The 19,198-nt window shown below is 29.5% G+C and overlaps 3 protein-coding genes across 11 annotated transcripts; 2 read left to right on the plus strand and 1 right to left on the minus strand.

Annotated features, from left to right (window-relative positions):
• The first annotated feature begins 932 nt into the window (after positions 1-932).
• On the plus strand, positions 933-4,075 carry LOC149888802 (uncharacterized). 7 transcript variants are annotated; one of them, XM_090088509.1, is made up of 6 exons: positions 933-1,064; positions 1,148-1,380; positions 1,704-1,919; positions 2,003-2,979; positions 3,191-3,310; positions 3,424-4,075. In XM_090088509.1, the coding sequence occupies exons 4-6, from the start codon at positions 2,923-2,925 to the stop codon at positions 3,568-3,570; spliced, it is 324 nt and encodes a 107-aa protein (XP_089944635.1). In that variant the 5' UTR covers positions 933-1,064; positions 1,148-1,380; positions 1,704-1,919; positions 2,003-2,922; the 3' UTR covers positions 3,571-4,075. The 7 variants fall into 7 exon arrangements, 6 of the variants coding, with proteins under 6 accessions (XP_089944635.1, XP_089944640.1, XP_089944638.1 ...); XM_090088514.1 differs by having other exon boundaries at positions 1,060-1,380; positions 3,424-3,516; positions 3,868-4,075; XM_090088512.1 differs by having other exon boundaries at positions 1,060-1,380; positions 2,003-2,479; positions 2,880-2,979.
• A 7,164-nt stretch (positions 4,076-11,239) lies between these two features.
• On the plus strand, positions 11,240-13,662 carry LOC149888803 (uncharacterized). 3 transcript variants are annotated; one of them, XM_090086924.1, is made up of 3 exons: positions 11,240-11,256; positions 11,662-11,711; positions 11,967-13,662. In XM_090086924.1, exon 3 carries the CDS (start codon positions 12,012-12,014, stop codon positions 13,557-13,559), a length of 1,548 nt encoding a protein of 515 aa, XP_089943050.1. In that variant the 5' UTR covers positions 11,240-11,256; positions 11,662-11,711; positions 11,967-12,011; the 3' UTR covers positions 13,560-13,662. The 3 variants fall into 3 exon arrangements, with proteins under 3 accessions (XP_089943050.1, XP_089943049.1, XP_089943048.1); XM_090086923.1 differs by lacking the exon at positions 11,240-11,256 and adding an exon at positions 11,377-11,452; XM_090086922.1 differs by lacking the exon at positions 11,240-11,256 and having other exon boundaries at positions 11,464-11,711.
• Positions 13,663-15,011: 1,349 nt separating this feature from the next.
• LOC145189957 (uncharacterized) lies at positions 15,012-18,025 on the minus strand. Its single transcript, XM_090086937.1, has 2 exons — positions 17,816-18,025; positions 15,012-17,602 (listed from the first exon to the last, which is right to left on the minus strand). Exon 2 carries the CDS (start codon positions 17,185-17,187, stop codon positions 15,322-15,324), a length of 1,866 nt encoding a protein of 621 aa, XP_089943063.1. The 5' UTR covers positions 17,188-17,602; positions 17,816-18,025; the 3' UTR covers positions 15,012-15,321.
• Positions 18,026-19,198: the final 1,173 nt, after the last annotated feature.

Consider the following 19,198-nt stretch of genomic DNA (forward strand, 5'->3'; position numbering starts at 1 on the left):
ATTTCCAAATACAAAATTTATAGTACTCTTGACCTTTGCTCAGCATACAACCAAATACCTTCATCTAAAAAAGATTGACCATATACTGCTTTTGAAACTAGCAATAAGTTGTGGCAATATACTAGAATGCCTTTTGGGGTTACCAACAGATCTGCATGTTTTCAATGCAAAAAAGATGATTTTGTTACAACATATACACTGACTGCTTTGCTTTTATTGATAACATTACAATATGTGTTAGAAAGAACATGATGAAAATCTACTTAAGTTCAGATTAGCTGCCATTGATGCTGGAATTACCTTTAATGAAGAGAAATGTGCTTTTTCAACTGAGACTTTAGATTTTTTAGGTTACCATATATCTTATGGCTCCTTAAAACCAGATCCTCAGAGACTTGCTCCTCTAACTAAGTTACCCCCACCTGATAATGCAAAGTATTTGCAGTGTAGTATTGGAATGTTCTCGTACTATGAAAAATGGATAAGAAACTTTTTAGATAAATCTAGACTTTTGAACTCTGTTACTCAATTCCCACTCAATCAGCAGCAAATTTCAGCATTTTAAACATTAAAGCAAATTAAATATGAAGATTCAGTAAATGAGGTTCAGCTCATTAAAGCAAATCCTCATTATGCTTATGTGGGATTTCCTGTTGGTCATGAGACAACAGTGTCTACTAAACAGCTGGTTCCCATTCGAACAACTCCTATAATACAAGCAACAAACAACAATTTAGAAGTAACAGCCATCAATAACTATCCCCCAACCCCTAATGGTAGCAACGAAACTTCTTTAATCTCTGAAAAAGAACTAGAAAACAAATTGAATCCTATAAAGCAAGTTAGCATTCTTCCTCATAGATCTTCACAAATTTCTAGAGCACCAGAAAAATTTAACTTAAAAATATACTAAAAATCAAATAAGATTGCTAATTTACTTTTTTCTTTTATAAAATATGTGGAAAGATTTTAAAACTGAATATAAAACAAACTTTTTTAAAGTATCAGTAGTCATATCTGAAGACTAAAATGTATAGTTTTAACATTGTGCATCAAATAATTTGGTAAGTTTCAATTGTTGTTATGCTATGTTAATATATTTCAATTTAAAATTAAAAAAGAAAAAAAAAAAAAATTATCTATGCAGGTGTCATGGACATTAGTTCTTCTCATTCATGGATAAAGTTTAGAGTAATTGTTTAAATGTCAAGTTCAGTGGAGTAAGCTAGTCAAAAATATGTGTTAATCTATTATTTGCATGATAAATCAAGCTCAATAGTTCACATTGATGATGTTATTGGATGGAATCCTGAAGAGTTTGAGAAACTCAAAATTTGTTGAAGGGTTGAATTAAGAATGAACTATGATGATATGATAAAGGTAAATTTTTATCACCATAATTTTTTAGTAACTAATAATGGAATATTAAACTTTAATAAAGTTCTGTAAATAAAACTTAAATAAGGTTTTAGTTTAGCTGCAAATTATGAAACACTTAAAAAACTTCAAAGTTTGAATTGAAAAGAAAGAAGCAAACAATAAGTTTCATACAAACCCATTTTAATCCAGTCCGTGTTTTTAACAGACAAAAAATGTCTCAATTTTAAGAAAGTATAAAATAAAAAACCTTTTTTGTAGGCATACTTGTATAATTTTTATTATCATCTTTGGCATCTTTTAAATATCAATTTTTTTTTATTTAGCCTCTTCACACAGCTTCTGAAGATTCAGTTTTTGATACAGATCTTCCTTCAAAGTCAATGATAATTTTAATAATTAATGATAATGAAATTATTTTTTTAGTATTCTATTATTTGTATAACATTTTCATATTTCAGGCGCCACATTTCCAGGATTAATTATTTACTTTAAAGCCTCTACCTCCTCTTAAAACTCCAAATTTTCCAGATATGCTTAAGGTATATTTTATGTTTCCTAAAGCTAAATCTATTATTTAAATGATTTGTTTTTGTACAATTATAGCAGATTTATGCATTTTTAGAGTTTGAGTGAGAATAAAACTTGAATGTCTTAGTCTCCATTCCCAAATGTAAGTCATTAATGTTAAATTTTTGTAATGTGATTTTATTCATACAAAATTTTGTTTAATTTTTCAAATGATCAATATTTGATAAACCTTTCTGTATTTTTAATTTTTAAATTATTTTTTGTTTCAACATTCCTCTTCGCATACACCTTATCAAATAAATGTTTGTTATCAGTTTCTAAATTTCATAGTTAAAGTAAATATCATTTAATAATATTATTTTCATTTAATTCTTGTCCGATTGCATAAGAACATCTCTTATTTTATCTAATGTAAGTAAAATGAGATGAGTTATTTGTTTTTACATGAATGTGTTTTGTTGCTACATTTTTTTTGTTTTTTTGTTTTAAGGTTCCCAGTATTTAAATACCTGTATCACCTATCCACCCAATTGTAAATTTTTGAAAATTGTAATCTAGTTATATATTTTAGGTACACAGAAGTTTGATTGTGTTTTTTAATTTTTTAATGATTTCTTATAGGTTTCAAATGTTTCGTAGTCAGATATACAATCAATTGTATGCTATAAACTATTTATTGTTCATCTATTGATTTTATCTTAATCTTAACTGCATTTATAGTAATAATGCTCTAAAACCTAAGGAAATAAATGATGCGATTTGATATGAATCTCAGGGTCCATATGTAAAAGTACATATGGCCTAAGGAATACATGCAAAATATGTATTGTTGTGCATATTTGCACTTTTATTTTAGCTAAGTATTAGTTTTATAATGGTACAAAACTGTTATAGACTTTATTTTTCAAAGGGTACTTGTAAATTGTTAAAGTTATATAAACTATTGAAAATAATATTTGTTGTATCTTTAGTTAAGTCCCCATGATTCCTCTGATATAAGTTTACTGCATATACATGATAGGATGCTTGGTGTTTGCAGCTGCCTTAAAGTTGAACCATTTTGTGCACAAGGTTTGAATGTTTTGTATAACTAGGGCTAAGTAATTCTATAAAATGTTTTGACATATGAAATGAATGAGAGTAGTATTATATTTTAAGTATAAATATGTAGTATATTGTTTATTGTGGTTAACACAACAGGACAGTTTCTTATGAGTTTATTTAAATTCTTTGTGAACTGAATACAATCCAGTCTAAGTTGACCAATCTCGAACAATGACAGGGAAGATTGGAGGCTTGTGTTGCTAGTGATCCTGTTGATCAGAATGTCTTTCATACACAATTTCCTATCTTTACTTCTCTGCAGCAATATTCTGAGATTGAAAAGCACCCAAATAATATGGTAAGTTTTTTTCAATTTCTGTGTAAGTATAAGCATGGTGTGTTGCCCTTGACAAAGGAACATAGTGCGAATGATGGTCTAATATGTTTAAGTTGTTAACTGATCTTTTTTAGTTAACATGGATGAGGCATGAAGGAGGGTTGACTGTCTTTGAGCACATTTCATGGTTGCTTAACAAATTGCTGGTGCATGACTTAAAGCAAAAAATGAGTATAATATACATTTACTGTGAACTATTGTACAAATATGAATCCGTTTGACTGTGAGTCAACAGTTTGACTCGTGGTGTTTGATTTGAAACAATAAAATAAAATGAAGCTATTAACATCTTGTTATATTCAGATATTATTTGTATTGTCAATGTGATTATATCAAACATAATACAATCTCTAATACATGTGAATCTCTAATACATGTGAATCCATATATTTAGGTATAGCTATATTAATTGATTATATTTAATTAGGTTTATTTAAATATAGTTTATACTGTTCACTTTTTCCCTGGCACCACGTCTAAAGAGGTAGAATTAAAAGTAGCACGAATTTTAACGCTAGAGATCACTCTGATGGTCGTCTGCAGCGCTGTAAGAAAAAGACACTTGAAGATTGATTGAGGAAGAGAGTAAACACGACGACAATGAAGAAGGAAATGAAGACGACAGTGAAAATCAAGATCCTCGATAAATAAAGTGAAAGACATAAATAACTTTTGTAAATAAAGATATATAATGATGGTTTATATAAATATTACATAAATTATGTTTAACTATTGAATACTATTAGTTAAAAAAACAACCACGTTTTACTACTCATCCTGTATGTGTAGTGAAGCGTGGTTTTTTTTTGGGCCTGTTTAAGGCTAATAAATTCGGCGCGGACACTTTCACAAGGGTCCTTTAAGGGGTTGCCCTTAAGGGACCCTGAGGTTTTTTTAAGGCGGAATAATTTACAAGGATTGAATGACATTAAAAGTTGTTTTTAAAAAATAATAACTAAAATTAAATCAATTCATAATCAAAATATTTGGAAAAATAATATTTTTTGAAACATGATAATATTCAATGGGAGTTTTTGTGTGTTATTGTTTTAATCTGTGCCACTATGTATATGTGTGTGGATTGATGTCTCAATTAAAAATCAAAAGGTGTAAAAATGATGTGTAGAAAATATTGCATTGAAATGATTAATTATTGCACATATGAGTTAATGAGAATAAAGATTAATCATTATATTAGCAATCTTTAACTTATACAGTGGCGTACCTAGGGTAAATAGCGCCTGGGGCAAACACCGATCTCGCGCCCCTCTTCCCCCACATAAAGTGCTTAATTAAAATTTTTTAATAAATGATGACACAAACTTTATTTTATATAATATATTTATTTTATATGATATATTATTTCTTAATTTATTTTATATAAATCTCGCTTATTGTATCGCAACCAAGCCTCTTTTGCGCCCCTTTCAGGCTGGCGCCCATGGCACGTGCCCTGCCTGCCCTACCCTAGATACGCCACTGAACTTATATATACTTATATATGGATAATTTCGAAAACAGGATAATTTTCATTTTTTTAATTATCATTAAAATCTCACTTTTATTTGAACTGCACCATTACACTGTCTCTTATTTGAACTGCATCATCACAGTCTTTATAAACAGCTCATATTGAAAAATCGTTTAAAGTAAAAGTGTCAAAAGTATAAATTCATCTACTTATAATGCATAAATATGTCATTTTCAAAACATTTTGGACTCTTAAAATATTCCAAAGTATTTCGTCTTTATTAACGGGATTTGAAGTAGATCGAACCATGGATCTATAAGAGATGGACGCGCAACCTATTGTTTTATTTGCGAACTATGCTCATTGCGCATTGTTACAAATCTTTTGTTTCAAACAATAGAAATTAAATTATATTGAAGTCTGTCCGGTTCGTCGAAAAAGTTTGGTCTCGCCTAACCAGTCACATCAACTTCCTTAAAGTTATTCAAGATAACAGCAATAGAATCAGGTTTTAAGCTTAATTTTATATAGCTAGACATTCTTAATATTTTAAGAAAAAACGCTGATAATAATATAGAAATTGAGATCATTTACTTAACTACTTTAGTACATGTATAACTAGAGATATAATAAGTAATACAAAATATCAAATAGTTTTGTAGCTACCTAAAGCACAATGGTTTCATGTCCAGGAACTACTCCATCTATTATATTGCTGTAGACTTCCAGTTTATGAATATTATAGAATTTTCCATTTTTATGTTTAACAACAGAAATATATACATTTAAGGATAAATAACTTATACATTTGTCACAGCTTTAAAGAATTTAGCAAAGCCAATTTATGGCAAACCGCGAGAATAACTAAGTATTTAATTTTAACATAACATGATTTACCAGCTATATATGAACTAATTTTTATTTGACAAAAATAATTGGGTTATTATGTGCTTTTTATGACAAATAAAATAATATATGAAACATGAAAAATGAAAACATGAAATATCTGGGCGCATTTTGCAACATAAGTATAAATTTGAATAACTTTTTAAAATGTTTTGCTTTATCAAATGAATTATAAAAAAGCCTATCAGAAAATGTACCTACTAAAAAAATAATGCATATTGGAATATATATATTATGGAGCTTATAAGGTGGCCGACGCAAAAAAATGGCGAAATAACCCAAATAAATACTTAAAAAATGCACAAAATTAAAGCTGGTAATTGAAGGACCAAGGAGTTGAATGAAACCAGAACTTGACAAAAAATTTTAAGCTTTTTTATATTTCGCTATACTTTTTTTAGTCATTTTAAAATTAGCCTTACAGGTCTATTTTATTATTGACGGAACTTTGTTTACACGAAAAAAGTTCCCAAATTTATAAATATTTATCCAAAACACAAATTTTGCAATGTTGTATAACTAACTTGGCAGATTGAACTATCGAGAGTATAATTAAAATCTTAATTTACAATTAGGGTTTTTATTGCTTTCTTCCACAAAAAGCAGAAGACAATGGCAAGTATCATACACTGAAAATTAAACCAGGAAAGACTAAATCCACTGCGTTTGATATTTTTATAATGACGAAATTAACATTTCATTTTTCATTAATATAAGAGCAGGTTAAGTTCATTTCTTTATTATAAAATCTTTAATTTTGAATCGAAGCCCTTGAATCTGTGGAGTTCGGGGCTAAAATGGAAAACTTGTTTTTGCAACGTGATATGCAGTCCAATTAATGGTAGATTGTTTAATACTGATTCATCAGCATTTTCAAACAAAAAATCTCGAACAGTTTTTTTGTTCTTATATTTTTAAGACTTAACAAAGACTAAATTAATTTGCAATCTTTACACACCTTATGAGAAGAAAACACCTGATAGCTTATGAGAAGAAATCTTCTTTACAGATTCCTGCTTCTTACATTTCGCTATACTCTTTAACACCAATTTTTTCACTCACTAATTTTAAAGCCTAAGTCTTACAATCAGAAAACCAAAGCCAGCTTTCAAAGAAGTTAACCATTCAAATGTTTTTATTTTTTCCATCCATCGCATCAAATCGGTATTCTGGAAAAACTCCTTTGTCACTTGGTTGATTGCTTGAAAAAAATTTTTTTTTTTTTATTAGTTTTTATATCATTTTTTAAAAATTTTTCTCAATATTCACTGCAGAGTTTGCTTTTATTTGCATTTGCTCATCCTGTTATCCAGCTATTTAACTTGTAAGTATTTTGTAAATTAATATTTTAAAAAAATCAACACAAAACTTTTTGATTAAAAGTTTATAATCAGGGCCTAAACTAAAAAAAAATAATTATTACAACAACTATTTGGCTTTTTTTGTGATCCATAAAACCTTGCAGAGCGAAGTCTTCGTTGTATTGTTCCTTTAGAAACGTTTACGTTTTAGCTCAGGCAGAAATAACAGGTTCTTTACTTCTCGTACAATAAGCTTATCTTCTCTAGATGTTGTTTTTGATGACGGCCTGAACGTGTTTTATTTTACACTCTTTCAGTTTTTTTATATTTTTGTATTATTGATTGTACTGTTGCCTTTCTTTTATTATATTTGACAACAATTTTTCTTTACCCGAAACCAATTTCATGATCATCAACAATACCAATTTTGTAGGTCTTATGCATTTTGGAAAACTTTTGAAATAAAACAAAAAAAAGTAGTTATTGAAATATGTTAATATTTACGTCTGTATGCAGATAAACAAAGGTAAAATAACTTATTGTAAAAACAATTAAAAAATAAACTTACAGCACTGAATAAATCAATAGGTATGAATACTTGTTGTATTTAAAATTGATTTTTTTATGTCATATACTAAATGTAACCGAAAATGATAACTTAACATCATAACTATCAACACAGAATTATTCTTTATTATCTTCTATACACAAATTTATCTTTTCATAGCAATAAATACGTTTGGGTATGAAAACAAAGTTTAGTAATATGCTTGGCGTAAGAATAATTTTGTCGCATACTGTACATCGCGGTGGTTTAACATTGATCCTCGGTAGACCACTCCTGATTTTTTTTTTAACTAACCCTAGCTTTTTGTCCCTGAGAAAACCTCTTGGGTGGTGGTAGTGAACACCTAGTAGACTTCAAATATGTAAACTTCGAAATATAGCTATTGCGTCAGTGGGAGAGAACTCGCCTTTAAATTTCAGTATTTAACTAAACATTGTTCAAACAATGGTTCATGAGATTGATTAAAGTCAAGCATTTTATTCAGAACTTTGCAATTACAATGGCAAATATTGTAATGAAAATATCATAATTTTACATCAACAACACTGTTACATTGTCTTAACATATTTTTTTCATTTCATATTATTTTTAAATACGTTTGCTTTTGTAATAAACAAAGCAATTTATTAAGCATTCTCCATATTGAGGATAATCAACAGAGCATTTGAAGCGTTGCCAGAGTAGACTAAAGTCATGATGAAGAGCCTCTATTGCTTGTTCACTATAAATTCCAAGTGAACAGTTCTTTCTTTGAATAATTTGAGTCACATGATGAAAGACGACGAGGACTTTTGGTGTGACTGTAATACCTTCCATATCAAGATATGAATCTTTAAACTCTGATATCTTGTCTTTATATAGAGGATCTAGATATTTTCCATAACAAGCTTTAACCACTAGGTCAAACTTTCTGAACGTGTCAATAAACCTAATAATTTGAACAGCTGATTGTTTCTCTGCAAGCTGCTGCAAATATTTCCACATTGTTCAAGAGTTTTTTACAGTCAGGACATGCAAGCTGTCCTCCATGATAGGGTTTTACTTGAATATGAAGAACCTTAAACCAATCCTCCACAATTGGTAAGCGATCTTTCACAGCCTTCAAGAGATGGTTTACACCACCAATCAACAAATGAAGCTCCATCGGTGGAATCACCTCAAAAACAAGATCATTCTCTGCCAACTTGATAATTGATGCATAAACCACATTATTGAACAATTTTGGCCCTCCATGGTTGAGCTCCTGAATCAAGATAATTTTGGTAAGCCTGTTGGATAGAGCCCATTATTCTAAGGGATCCACATTCTAAGTTGATTTGAATCAATTTCACACCAACGGCAAGGATAATGTCGGCCAACTTCATATCACAAGACAGGACAAATTTGAAATCATTAGCACCAATCAAATTAAGAACTGCTGAAACATTGCTGTAAGTTCATGGAAGATCTTCACAAATGGGAACCAAAAGCTAACACTTTACTCCAGAGTCCTTGAGAATACTCTCAGTGAGGCATTTGGTTGAAAGGGCTAAATCTAAGATGCTATTTTGCGTGTCAGATACTACACCCATGCTATCTTGAAAAATCCTCCACCTCCATCTATTACTACCTTCACCATGTAATCACCTGACGCAGCCCTAGAATGAAGAACTTTTTCTGGACTGCTTTTTGATATGGAAGATCATTGGTGAGTTCTTTTCCAAGTGCCTGAAAGTTGGAAACAAAGTTTTTTCCCACAATCCTACGTTCTGATAGTTTGTTTAATGTTGTTGCTAGCTTCTTTATTCCTAAGTTAGAAAGATCTGTATTTATTTGCAATTGAATCATGTTTGTTGCTTTCAAAGAAGGTTCTAAAAAATTGATTTTCATAGAGCCTGAAGAACAGAGATGAATGGAAAAATTTAAAGAAATGAAGCTTAAAAAATTAGACCTTATGCTTTTATAAGACTTTATAACTTGTCCGCTAAGCTCCAGCATATCAAAATATAACAATAGCAATAGTGATAACAAAGTAGCTAAAAATAACATATTGAAAGTATTAATAACAATGATAATATGATCATCTGAAAAGCAATTAACAGCTTCATTGAGTTTATGCGTAATGCGCATACCTAAAATAAATGTCTGTTTCGTGAGAAATGCTGAAATTTATATACAAGCGAACTTAGATGCACTTAGATCGTTTACTGGGTTTTGTAAAGATGATAAAAGCTACTGTTTTTACAAATATGCATTCTCAAATTTTTGCACTTCTACTCGTTAATGCAATTGATCAGCAAAAAATACAGTAGGTGTCATGTCATCTCTTTCCTCGGGATTGTCAAATAAATGAAAAAGATGCTTTCCACTCAGCATAGAAAAAACAGATTGATGATCTTATTTGATTTCCATTGGATGTAGTTTTAAAGTCGTCGTCAAAGATGATTTGAGTTTTAGCAGTGTTTTTTCTACAATATGTATTGGATATCCTCTTCCAGAAAAATCTTACTATGCTCAATTGGACAAGTTTAGATTATTTAACCATCTACGACGTTATCTATGAAAGGAATATTATGATTAATAAAACCTGCAAATCTTTAGCTGATTTTAATTTAGCTGTAAAAATCGATGGGGATGAACAATTAGAAAAACCCAAACTTATTTCCGCAAATCTAACTGCATCTTTAATATTTAATGTCTAAATCTGTGCTCTAAGAACTCTCTGCTACATTGCTTTGTCCAATTTGATATAAATTTGATTATCAGAGGCTACTGCTGAAGAACCCTCGCCATTTTCTTTTCTTAACTCTCTTTTATTCTATTCTTCTTTTTTATATATCTTCGTAGCCTAATAGATTTATAGACGGATAACAACATTTTTAGTAATTTCAAATCCTTTCACAAGCAACTTTTTTAGCTATAACAATAGCAATCCCATAGGTAGCTGCATTCCCTGATGCACGTGTTCTTGACCGCATCAATTTCGATGCAGTAAATTATTAAAACGAAAACGGAATATAGAAGCAATATAATGATAATTCCCGTTCTAATCACGAAGTATTTACGTAAAAATTTTTGTAGAAAAAAATAATTTAGATAATCTTGAATAAAGTAGTCTCAGACAAAAGCAGTTAGTGATTAATATGCAGTTCTATAATTAATTTAAATTAATTTAAATTAATTTAAATTAATTTAATTTAATTAGTTTAAATAAATTAAAATAATTAATTTAAAAAGTGATTACTATGCAGTTCTATAATTAATTTAAATTTGTATACTGAAAAGGAAATGTTTTATTCAGAATTGTATTTTTAAAATTAAAAGTAGCCATATATGTTGTCGCTTTTTTTTCCTTTACAAATTTAGGCGCTTTGTTTTTTGTCTTCTGAAATAAAAACAGAATTTTTTTTTGTTAATTAAATTGAAAAACTGTGCGGTAAAAAGCATACTCAAATTGTAACTTTAATTTTTAATTTGTTGATATCAGGTTGTTTATTATTGGCGTAATCTGCAATGACAACTTTTCGCGTCGCCGGTATATTTACAAGCGAAAATCTAAGTTTATTCAAAAAAGCGTAGCACTCACTCTGTATTAAATACAAGTTTTTATTGATAAAATTGCCAAAAACTCTAAAAATCTAAAGCTCAAACAAAGAAGCTTTTCACTCCTTAATGACAAAAAGTATCTTCAAAATTTTCGAAAGCATCTAAATAGTTATAAAAGTTTGTATAGAAAAGAGTTTCCGAAACCAGTACATTTAAAATTCAAACAAACCAAGAGGTCGTTTTTCCACTCATTCTCAAAGTGAGACAAAGCTTAATGTTCAGCTACATGACTCGAAACAAACAGCGGGGAATATTAGTTTTAAACCGACGTAGTATGAGTTTGTTTTTTACTTTCCAACTGTTTAACTAACAGCATTAAATACAGAATACAGTTATTTATGAATTTCATTATTTTGACCTCAATTTATTTTTTTTTGTCACACAGAATGCGTTGTTCATAAAATAATTTAATGCAGAATATCAAATACTAGAAGTATTACTAAAAAAAAAATGTTTTGAACTGGATTCACTTTATATTTAGGTAGAAAAGTTTTATAATTATCCAGTCTTTGCTAAATAAATCTGCTTCAGGTAAAATTAACTTACTTACATTTTTTTCTAGTATATCTACAACTATCTATAACTATATATGTATATATATATATATATATATATATATATATATATATATATATATATATATATATATATATATATATATATATATATATATATATATATATATATATATATATATATATATATATATATATATATATATATATATATATATATATATATATACTCACACAAACATGTTCTAATAGGCACATTTTTTAATTTAAGGATTGATTATAAAATAATAACATATAGTTCTTAAATAAGTTGGAAATGGCAACTGGTGATATCAGAAATAATTTACAAAAACTTTCAAGTGAGCTTAAGTTTATCAAGTATGAAGAGAAGTTAGATTTAGAACAAATGGTTATTGGACTTTCTGCGCCATTCTTACCTATCTTATATCATGTTTTTGTGGAGTACTCTAATGAACTAACCTCTTACTTTTTATCTAAAGGATATAATTTTTATGGAAAAAGTGATGCTATGTTTATGGAATCAGTTTATAGGATACTTATTCAGGAGTTTCAAACAAAACCCTTACTGACAAAGCAACAGTTTTTTACAATTGGATTTGCAGAAGTGAAAGTAATTTTTGTTACTAAAATTTTAAAACTTTGCATTAAGAAAAACAAGGATATCATGTTAAAGCTTACATTAAAAAAAAAACTAAAATGTAACTCAGACTTGAGCCATAATATTGTGTTTGGTAATGGTGGTTCAGATTTGATATCAAAATGTTATTCAGATTCTGATGATAATGAAGTTAAACCTGTTTTAGTTCCAGCTGCTCTTTTTAGTAACCAGCCTTTACCCACTCCAGAACTAGCTTTAACTCCAGTCAAGAAAATAAGTAATAAATCAAGTTTACAAACGAAAGATTCTTACTGTGATTTACCAATTTCTAAAGTAGATGAATCAAAGATTACTTTAGAAAAGAGCCAATATGATTCTTCTATTACAAATGATGACTTAAGCACAGCCAAAACTCTAAAGCAGTCACAAGATGATTTATATTTTAATAAAGACAGTAAATTAAAAGATGATGCTGTTTTGCCACATATTTTACAACATTTAAAGCAAAACTCGATAACTTTAGAGCATCTGATTTGTCAAGCGAATCCAACAGTAGATGAAATCTCTATTGGTGTATCACCAAATGTTAACTTCTCTAGTTCATGTCCTAACTGTAAAAGTTATGCTGAATTGGTTCAGTCTTTAGACTCAAAAGTTCAGAAAATTGAACACGCTCTTGAATTGTCTTCTCTTCTAAATAATGATCTTAAAGCTAGGGTTTCAATTATGGAGATTCAAATTAAAGGAATAGAAAATAAGTTTTCAGAGATTTATTTTACAAAAGAAACTGATAAATCTGCAATAACTGATGAGCCTGAAAATCAAACTTCACAAGACTCAGAAGAAAGTAATGTTGGTGAGTATTTAAACAAAACTGGTGAGGCTGTCAATAGGTATTCACCAATAAAATATACAGATGATGAAGAAATAATAAAAGATTTTAAACCCATTAGATTTAAAGATGTTTATGGAACTGACTGCTACTTTAGAGATGAAGAAAAAGAAAACATTGCTAATTCAAAATTTCTTAGCAATTCACAAGGCTTTAAGGTTTTGCAAGAAAGTAATATGCAATCAAATAATAAGAATACTGCAGATAGGTTTTCTTCAACAAATGTATTAGCATCAAACAATCCTATTTTTGATCAAAGAACAAGTGAAACTGTTAGGAGTGTAAAGCAACGTTTGGAAGACACTGAGAAACTATTACTTGAAAAAAGAAAAAAGGTTTCTGCTTTTGTATAATAATAGGAACTGTTGTAAGACTTGCGTTTAAAAAAAAAAATACTTTCTCTGAAAATTTTAGTATTTTAATTAAACCAATAGAATATATGAAAACTTTGTTGTGTATGTGTTTTTTTTAAGTTTCTGTCTTTTGAAGCAGTTTTATACTTTTTATTTACTGACTGGTTATATTCCACTACCAACCTGTGTAAACACATCAAATCACCAACAAAAACAGTTTTAGCCCATTTGCGTGGCAATGGTAATAGGTATATGAAATAATTGTGTAATAAGAAAGTTTTAAAAAATATTATAAGCTAACCTTCTGGTTTTTTTGTATGAGTTTTGTAAGGATCACTACACTTTAAAGATTTTAAGTAACTTTAAAAATTACAGGCCCATGGTGTTGATTAACAAAACAAATATACTTACTGTCCGATAATCTAGCATACCACACTATCTCTTATTTTACATTTGGTAATATTTTATTTAAATTAGTTAATCATAAATCACTTGCAGATCAAAGTCAATACTTATGTATCTTCCAATGCATCAAATTTTTGCATTCCTTTTGTTTATGAAGTGTATTGATTTATAAACATCTTTATAAAATCATTGGACTAAAAATAGTGAAAAGAAAAAGTTTTCTTACCTGATATTTATATTCTACTTATCTATAGGTGCCTTTCTGTAATTTCAAAAGTAAAACACACACATAGAGGCATGACAGAATTGATTACATACTCAACAAACCAAAGTTATTAAAAATGGCAAATGGTACTATAAATTTTTTTTGGAAAGATTATAGTTTGAATAATTAATATTTAGTTGACATCCTGCTTAATCTTTTGCTTGCAATGCTAGCACTTTTAGGCATGTTACAAATTAATTCATGAATATCATCATGAGAAATTTCTTGCCATGCTTCATGTAATAATCTTAAATATTTTGTTTTTGATAGTGGATTCTTTTTGCAGTCTAATATGGCCCAGAGGTGTTTGATAGGGTTTACATCAGGTGACTGACTCGCACACCCTTCCACTGTCTGAGAATGCAAATTGTGACTCATCAGAGAAGATGATGGAGTTCCAAGATGCCTTAGGTCTCTCCACCATTTCAAGATCCTAAATATTTCTGAACTTGGTATTGGTTGGACTAACAAGTGGTTTCATTCTTGCAGCTCTGCTAGGTTACTACCTTATGAAGATACCTGGCAGCTGTTCTGGGACTGACACCAGTTGTATTCTTATGTCTGAGGCAATGTGGATTTTTTTTGACGCATCTCTTAACAAGATACAAGGATCTCTCAGAAGGCCCTTGATAAAAGGGTGTATTGATTTGCATTCCTTCCCCTCTGGTAAATTGTACAATAGGGTATGTCATACTTTTAAAAAATTTTAAATTTTCAAAAATAACAATTTGGGGAGTGATTTTATTATGTGGTAGGTATTTCTAAACAACATTGAAATAAAATTTTTTTTTTTTTTTTTTTTTTTTTGGGTAAAAATGAACATGAAATATTTAAGTAAATACCGTTAAAATGAAAACAATAGATAAAACTACGTTACATTTTTATAACACGTGGTATAAATTTTTATAACACTAAAAAAGTGTTAAAAATTTAAAACTTGCAGATGAACTGCCTGTAATTGTTATATGTGAAACATCAAAATGTTTTATAGACGTACACGGATTTGTCTGAATATACTATAATTACATAAAATGTTAAAAAAAAACACTTTTTGATGGAAAATAAAATTTTCACAAAAATCAAGCTTGAACATTAACTAAACAGTTTGATTAAATCTTTCTTGGATTTCAGATTTGGAATAACATCTCTGTGCTCTATTCTTGCTCTGATAAAGCCATCGCGTCTATGAAAACCATAAACAGCAGCTGCTGCTTCAGTCACTTGCTTTACAACTCTTTCACATGACTGGGTGTGGAGAGGATAGTAAGGTACTTCCATTGGAGAATCTACTACTTTTTGTAAATCTCCTTTTGTCATATTGCATGTGAAATTCGGTTCCAAGATTTGTTCATTACTCCAGTCAATAAGTTCAAGGAGAGTCACAGCATCAAAGTTAAGTGTTGGTTTTTTTCGTTTTCTTACACTTACATCACCTTGCTCTGAATCTCCTCTAACTTTCAGAATCATGTTAACTGCAAAAGTTCTATTTTCATTTGATGAGCTTGCAAGAAGAGAAATAAGAAGAGACTCAGAATGAGCATGAAATGACCCATTTTGAATAGACTTTGTAACGGCATCCTTAACTTCGACTGTTTGTCCTCTTAATAAATAAATAAGTTTGAGTAGATGATGGGGCCCATCAACAATAGAGTGTTTCACCTTGATTCTAAACCACATATGAAAGTATACTTGAGCCACGAACTGAGAAAGAACTTTTAGATTTTTTAAAATATCACCTTCCAAGCCATGTTCACTAATGTAAAGCCAAAGGATTGCCTGACCAGTTGTAAGCCACCTGCTATGGCAAAGATTTCCACATTTTTTGTTGACAAGTGAAGGATTCAAGATACCTGATTCAAGACAAGAAACTAACTTGTAGCTTAGTAGAGCATCGGTTGACATTGACTTTAAAATTTCATCTGGAATTTTAATCAGAGGTTCAATCTGTCTAATTGGTTCAAACTTTTCTAGTCGTTTTAATTGATTTACTTTTGATAATAGTTTGCCTATTGGCCCTTTAAATCCATCCTTGGAGTGTGTAGGCCCATCAAGAGTTGCAATTAGGTGCCTTAAAGGTAGCTCATTTGTATGCAACATGCAAATTGACCAAAAACATTTTCTTCCAATAAGTTTCTCCAGATGAGTTAACAATCCGCCATTGTTACCAGACCCAGTCATTGAATTTGTAGAATCTGATCCAATCACAATTATAGTTTGATCAATACCTCTAGGAACCATCCAGTTATAAAGCCCGATTGCAGCTTCTTTAGCTGGTTTGTTCGGACCCTTTGAAGGTGTGTAATGGGTCAAATAGCTTCCATCTGGTTCAGAAGTAACACTTATGTTTTCTTGTTTTTCTATTCTTCGATAAAACGTTTTAGTAATTGAATCTTCCATCAAAATTAGAGTAGGATCTTTTCTTCCATCTACAAATATGCCTTTGATAGGCACTTCAACAATTAGTTTTTCTGATGAAACTCTAGTTTTATCCATAACCTCTTGTCTCGCTCTCCATATTTTTTTAGGATCACATGCTAAATAAGCCATTTTTGGAGTCAAGTAATTAGATTTGATCAAATCTTGAAGAAAAGCAGATACAATTGCAGATGTAGCAGCAGGTGATATGTCAAATCGAAGAGATGCTAGTGCTGTATTGGGGATCTTCATGTAATTCTGTTTAATGGTAACAAATGGGGAAGTTTTTTGTTTGATATTGTTAGAGCTGTCTTCAGAAGATATTTCATTTGCATTCCTAATATTTTCAAGTGAAGTTTCTTGATTAAAGTCATGCCCCACTGATTCATAAACTTCATCTTCAACATTTTCTGTTTGAACCTGTATATTAATATGAGCTTTTTTAATCGAATTTTTTATTTTTTCTAAAGATGCAATATCTGTTATTTTTCTTTTCCCTGCCTTAACCTGTCTTTCTGTTTCTACCTTGTCTATTTGATACATTTGGTAGCCTGACTTTTCACCAACCTTATCTCTTTGAGATCTTAGCCATAGTAAATCAAGTTGTGGCACCTTAATATCTTTAGAGCAACTGCATGAAATGTGAACTCCTGCAGTACATTTTTTAAGCTCCTTACATGGAGAATTTTCATCTGTGCAAAGTAATATTTTGCATCTACATTTTGTTATATCCAACAACTTGTCAAGCTTTCCTTACCACAATTTGACAATTTTTTCTTTTGTTTCTTTTTGATTAGAAATGTCTCTAAACTTAATCCAGGCAGTTAAAATTTTATCTGAAAGCGTCTTTTGAGATATGACTACAGGAGTCTTAAACAAAGCATTGGATTGAGACCATTGTTTTAATACCAAGTCTGCCAATACCACAGAGATTTCTTTTACAGATAGATGACATCTCCTACAAAAAATATAAAACTTAAACTGTTATAAAATTGTTTGTTAGAAATACTTATTATTGTAATATTTCATACCTAGTGGTTACTTGATATCCAAAGATACCCAGCGGACATCCAAATGTCTAATGTATGTCCTATGGATGTCATTGGATGTCTTGTGCCCCACTAGGTATAGATTGAAATTGCACTTTTCAACATCGTGTCAAAAAACTCACCTATCAAGATTGTCAGAAAGAAGCAAATTTTCTTGAATATGTAGACCTTTTCTTAGTACATCCCTCAGTGTAGGAACTTCAGTTTCCAGCCAATCTTTTCCTACTCCAAGATATTTAGTTAAATTAGTTGTAGAATTATGTCTAGTTTGTTTCAACTTTGAACTCTCCATAACACAATATTTTATTTTATTTATCATTCACTGTAAAACAATAGTTATATTAAAAATAATTATATTAAAAAACCAAAAGAAAAATTCAACAAAAATTGCAACTTTTTGATATCGCAGGCACATAAATAAATCCACTACTAACACAAAGCAAGTACTAAGTAACTGTGTTTTATAGTTCATAGATTACAATTACAAATGGACTTAGAATCCATTTAAGTCCATTAGTCTAAGTTAGATAATTAAAAATAAAAAGTTTTGCTAATTTTTTGTTGTAAAAATGTATTTTTTATCGTATTTTTACATTTTTCAAGTTGATTTTTACACAAAAAAAAATTTTTTTTTGTAATTTTTTTTGGTTGAATATTGCTTAACTTACCCCAACCCATAAAAAAATTACTCCCCAAATGTCATTTTCAAAAATTTTTTAGTATGACATACCCTATTGTACAATCACTCTGTACAATAATAGAAAGTAAGATTGAGAGTTTTTCTGATATTTTTTGTTGACTTTCATGTTGACTAGCAATACTGTCTCATTGAAATTCAAAGAAGTCCGATTCTCCTTTGAGCCTTGGCATACTTAATTAAACATATAATCTGAAAAAATGATATTATTTTGTTACTTATTCTTGTAGAATTCTGCCTGTTTAATGAAGTATATACTATGTAACATATTGTATGCTATATTAATGTAACTAAATAAAAGCTGCAAAAAAAAGATGTTCACTAAGTGTTTTCTTTTTTTCTTATCTTATATTATTATTTTTTCCCAAAAATGTTTGAAGCTGGCTTCAAGGTTGATAAACAATATCAAGTGAATGGTGAAAACAAGTGTGTTGGTGCTCTTAAGGAGCTCTTGTAGAGGACTTTTATGTTTTACATTTCACGTATGTAAGTTTAATTACCAACATGGGTGATGAATGGAACAAGGTATCTCCCTTGATTACTATTTTAAAAAAATAAAACATAATTTTATTTTTATAATTTATAATGAATAATGTAAGTAATTTACTACAAAATGTTATAATGTAAATACTAGAGCAAGCTACTTAGTCTTGAAGAATGAAGGCTAATGCTAACTAAATATAAAGTATGGATTACTCTTGCAGATGTGAGATAAACGTTTCAAAAAAGAGATAAAAATGAATCTCTGTCCAAATGCCGCTGTTATGCTATGTCTAACAAAAAAATCACAAAGGGTGAGAAATTTGTT

Source organism: Hydra viridissima, unplaced genomic scaffold, assembly GCF_058129835.1.
Source record: "Hydra viridissima isolate aposymbiotic clone 2 unplaced genomic scaffold, HvirCarnegie_v1 scaffold_5, whole genome shotgun sequence".
In the NCBI taxonomy this organism is placed as follows: domain Eukaryota; kingdom Metazoa; phylum Cnidaria; class Hydrozoa; order Anthoathecata; family Hydridae; genus Hydra; species Hydra viridissima.

What these genes read in the sequence shown, in the direction of transcription:
- LOC149888802 (XM_090088509.1), top strand. Translation starts at nt 2,923, where the DNA reads ATGATAGGATGCTTGGTGTTTGCAGCTGCCTTAAAGTTGAACCATTTT. An exon ending in TGAACCATTTTGTGCACAAG is followed by an intron (nt 2,980 to 3,190) that starts GTTTGAATGTTT and finishes GAACAATGACAG; the next exon opens with GGAAGATTGGAGGCTTGTGT. An exon ending in AAAAGCACCCAAATAATATG is followed by an intron (nt 3,311 to 3,423) that starts GTAAGTTTTTTT and finishes GATCTTTTTTAG; the next exon opens with TTAACATGGATGAGGCATGA.
- LOC149888803 (XM_090086924.1), top strand. Translation starts at nt 12,012, where the DNA reads ATGGCAACTGGTGATATCAGAAATAATTTACAAAAACTTTCAAGTGAG.
- LOC145189957 (XM_090086937.1), bottom strand. Translation starts at nt 17,187, where the DNA reads ATGTATCAAATAGACAAGGTAGAAACAGAAAGACAGGTTAAGGCAGGG.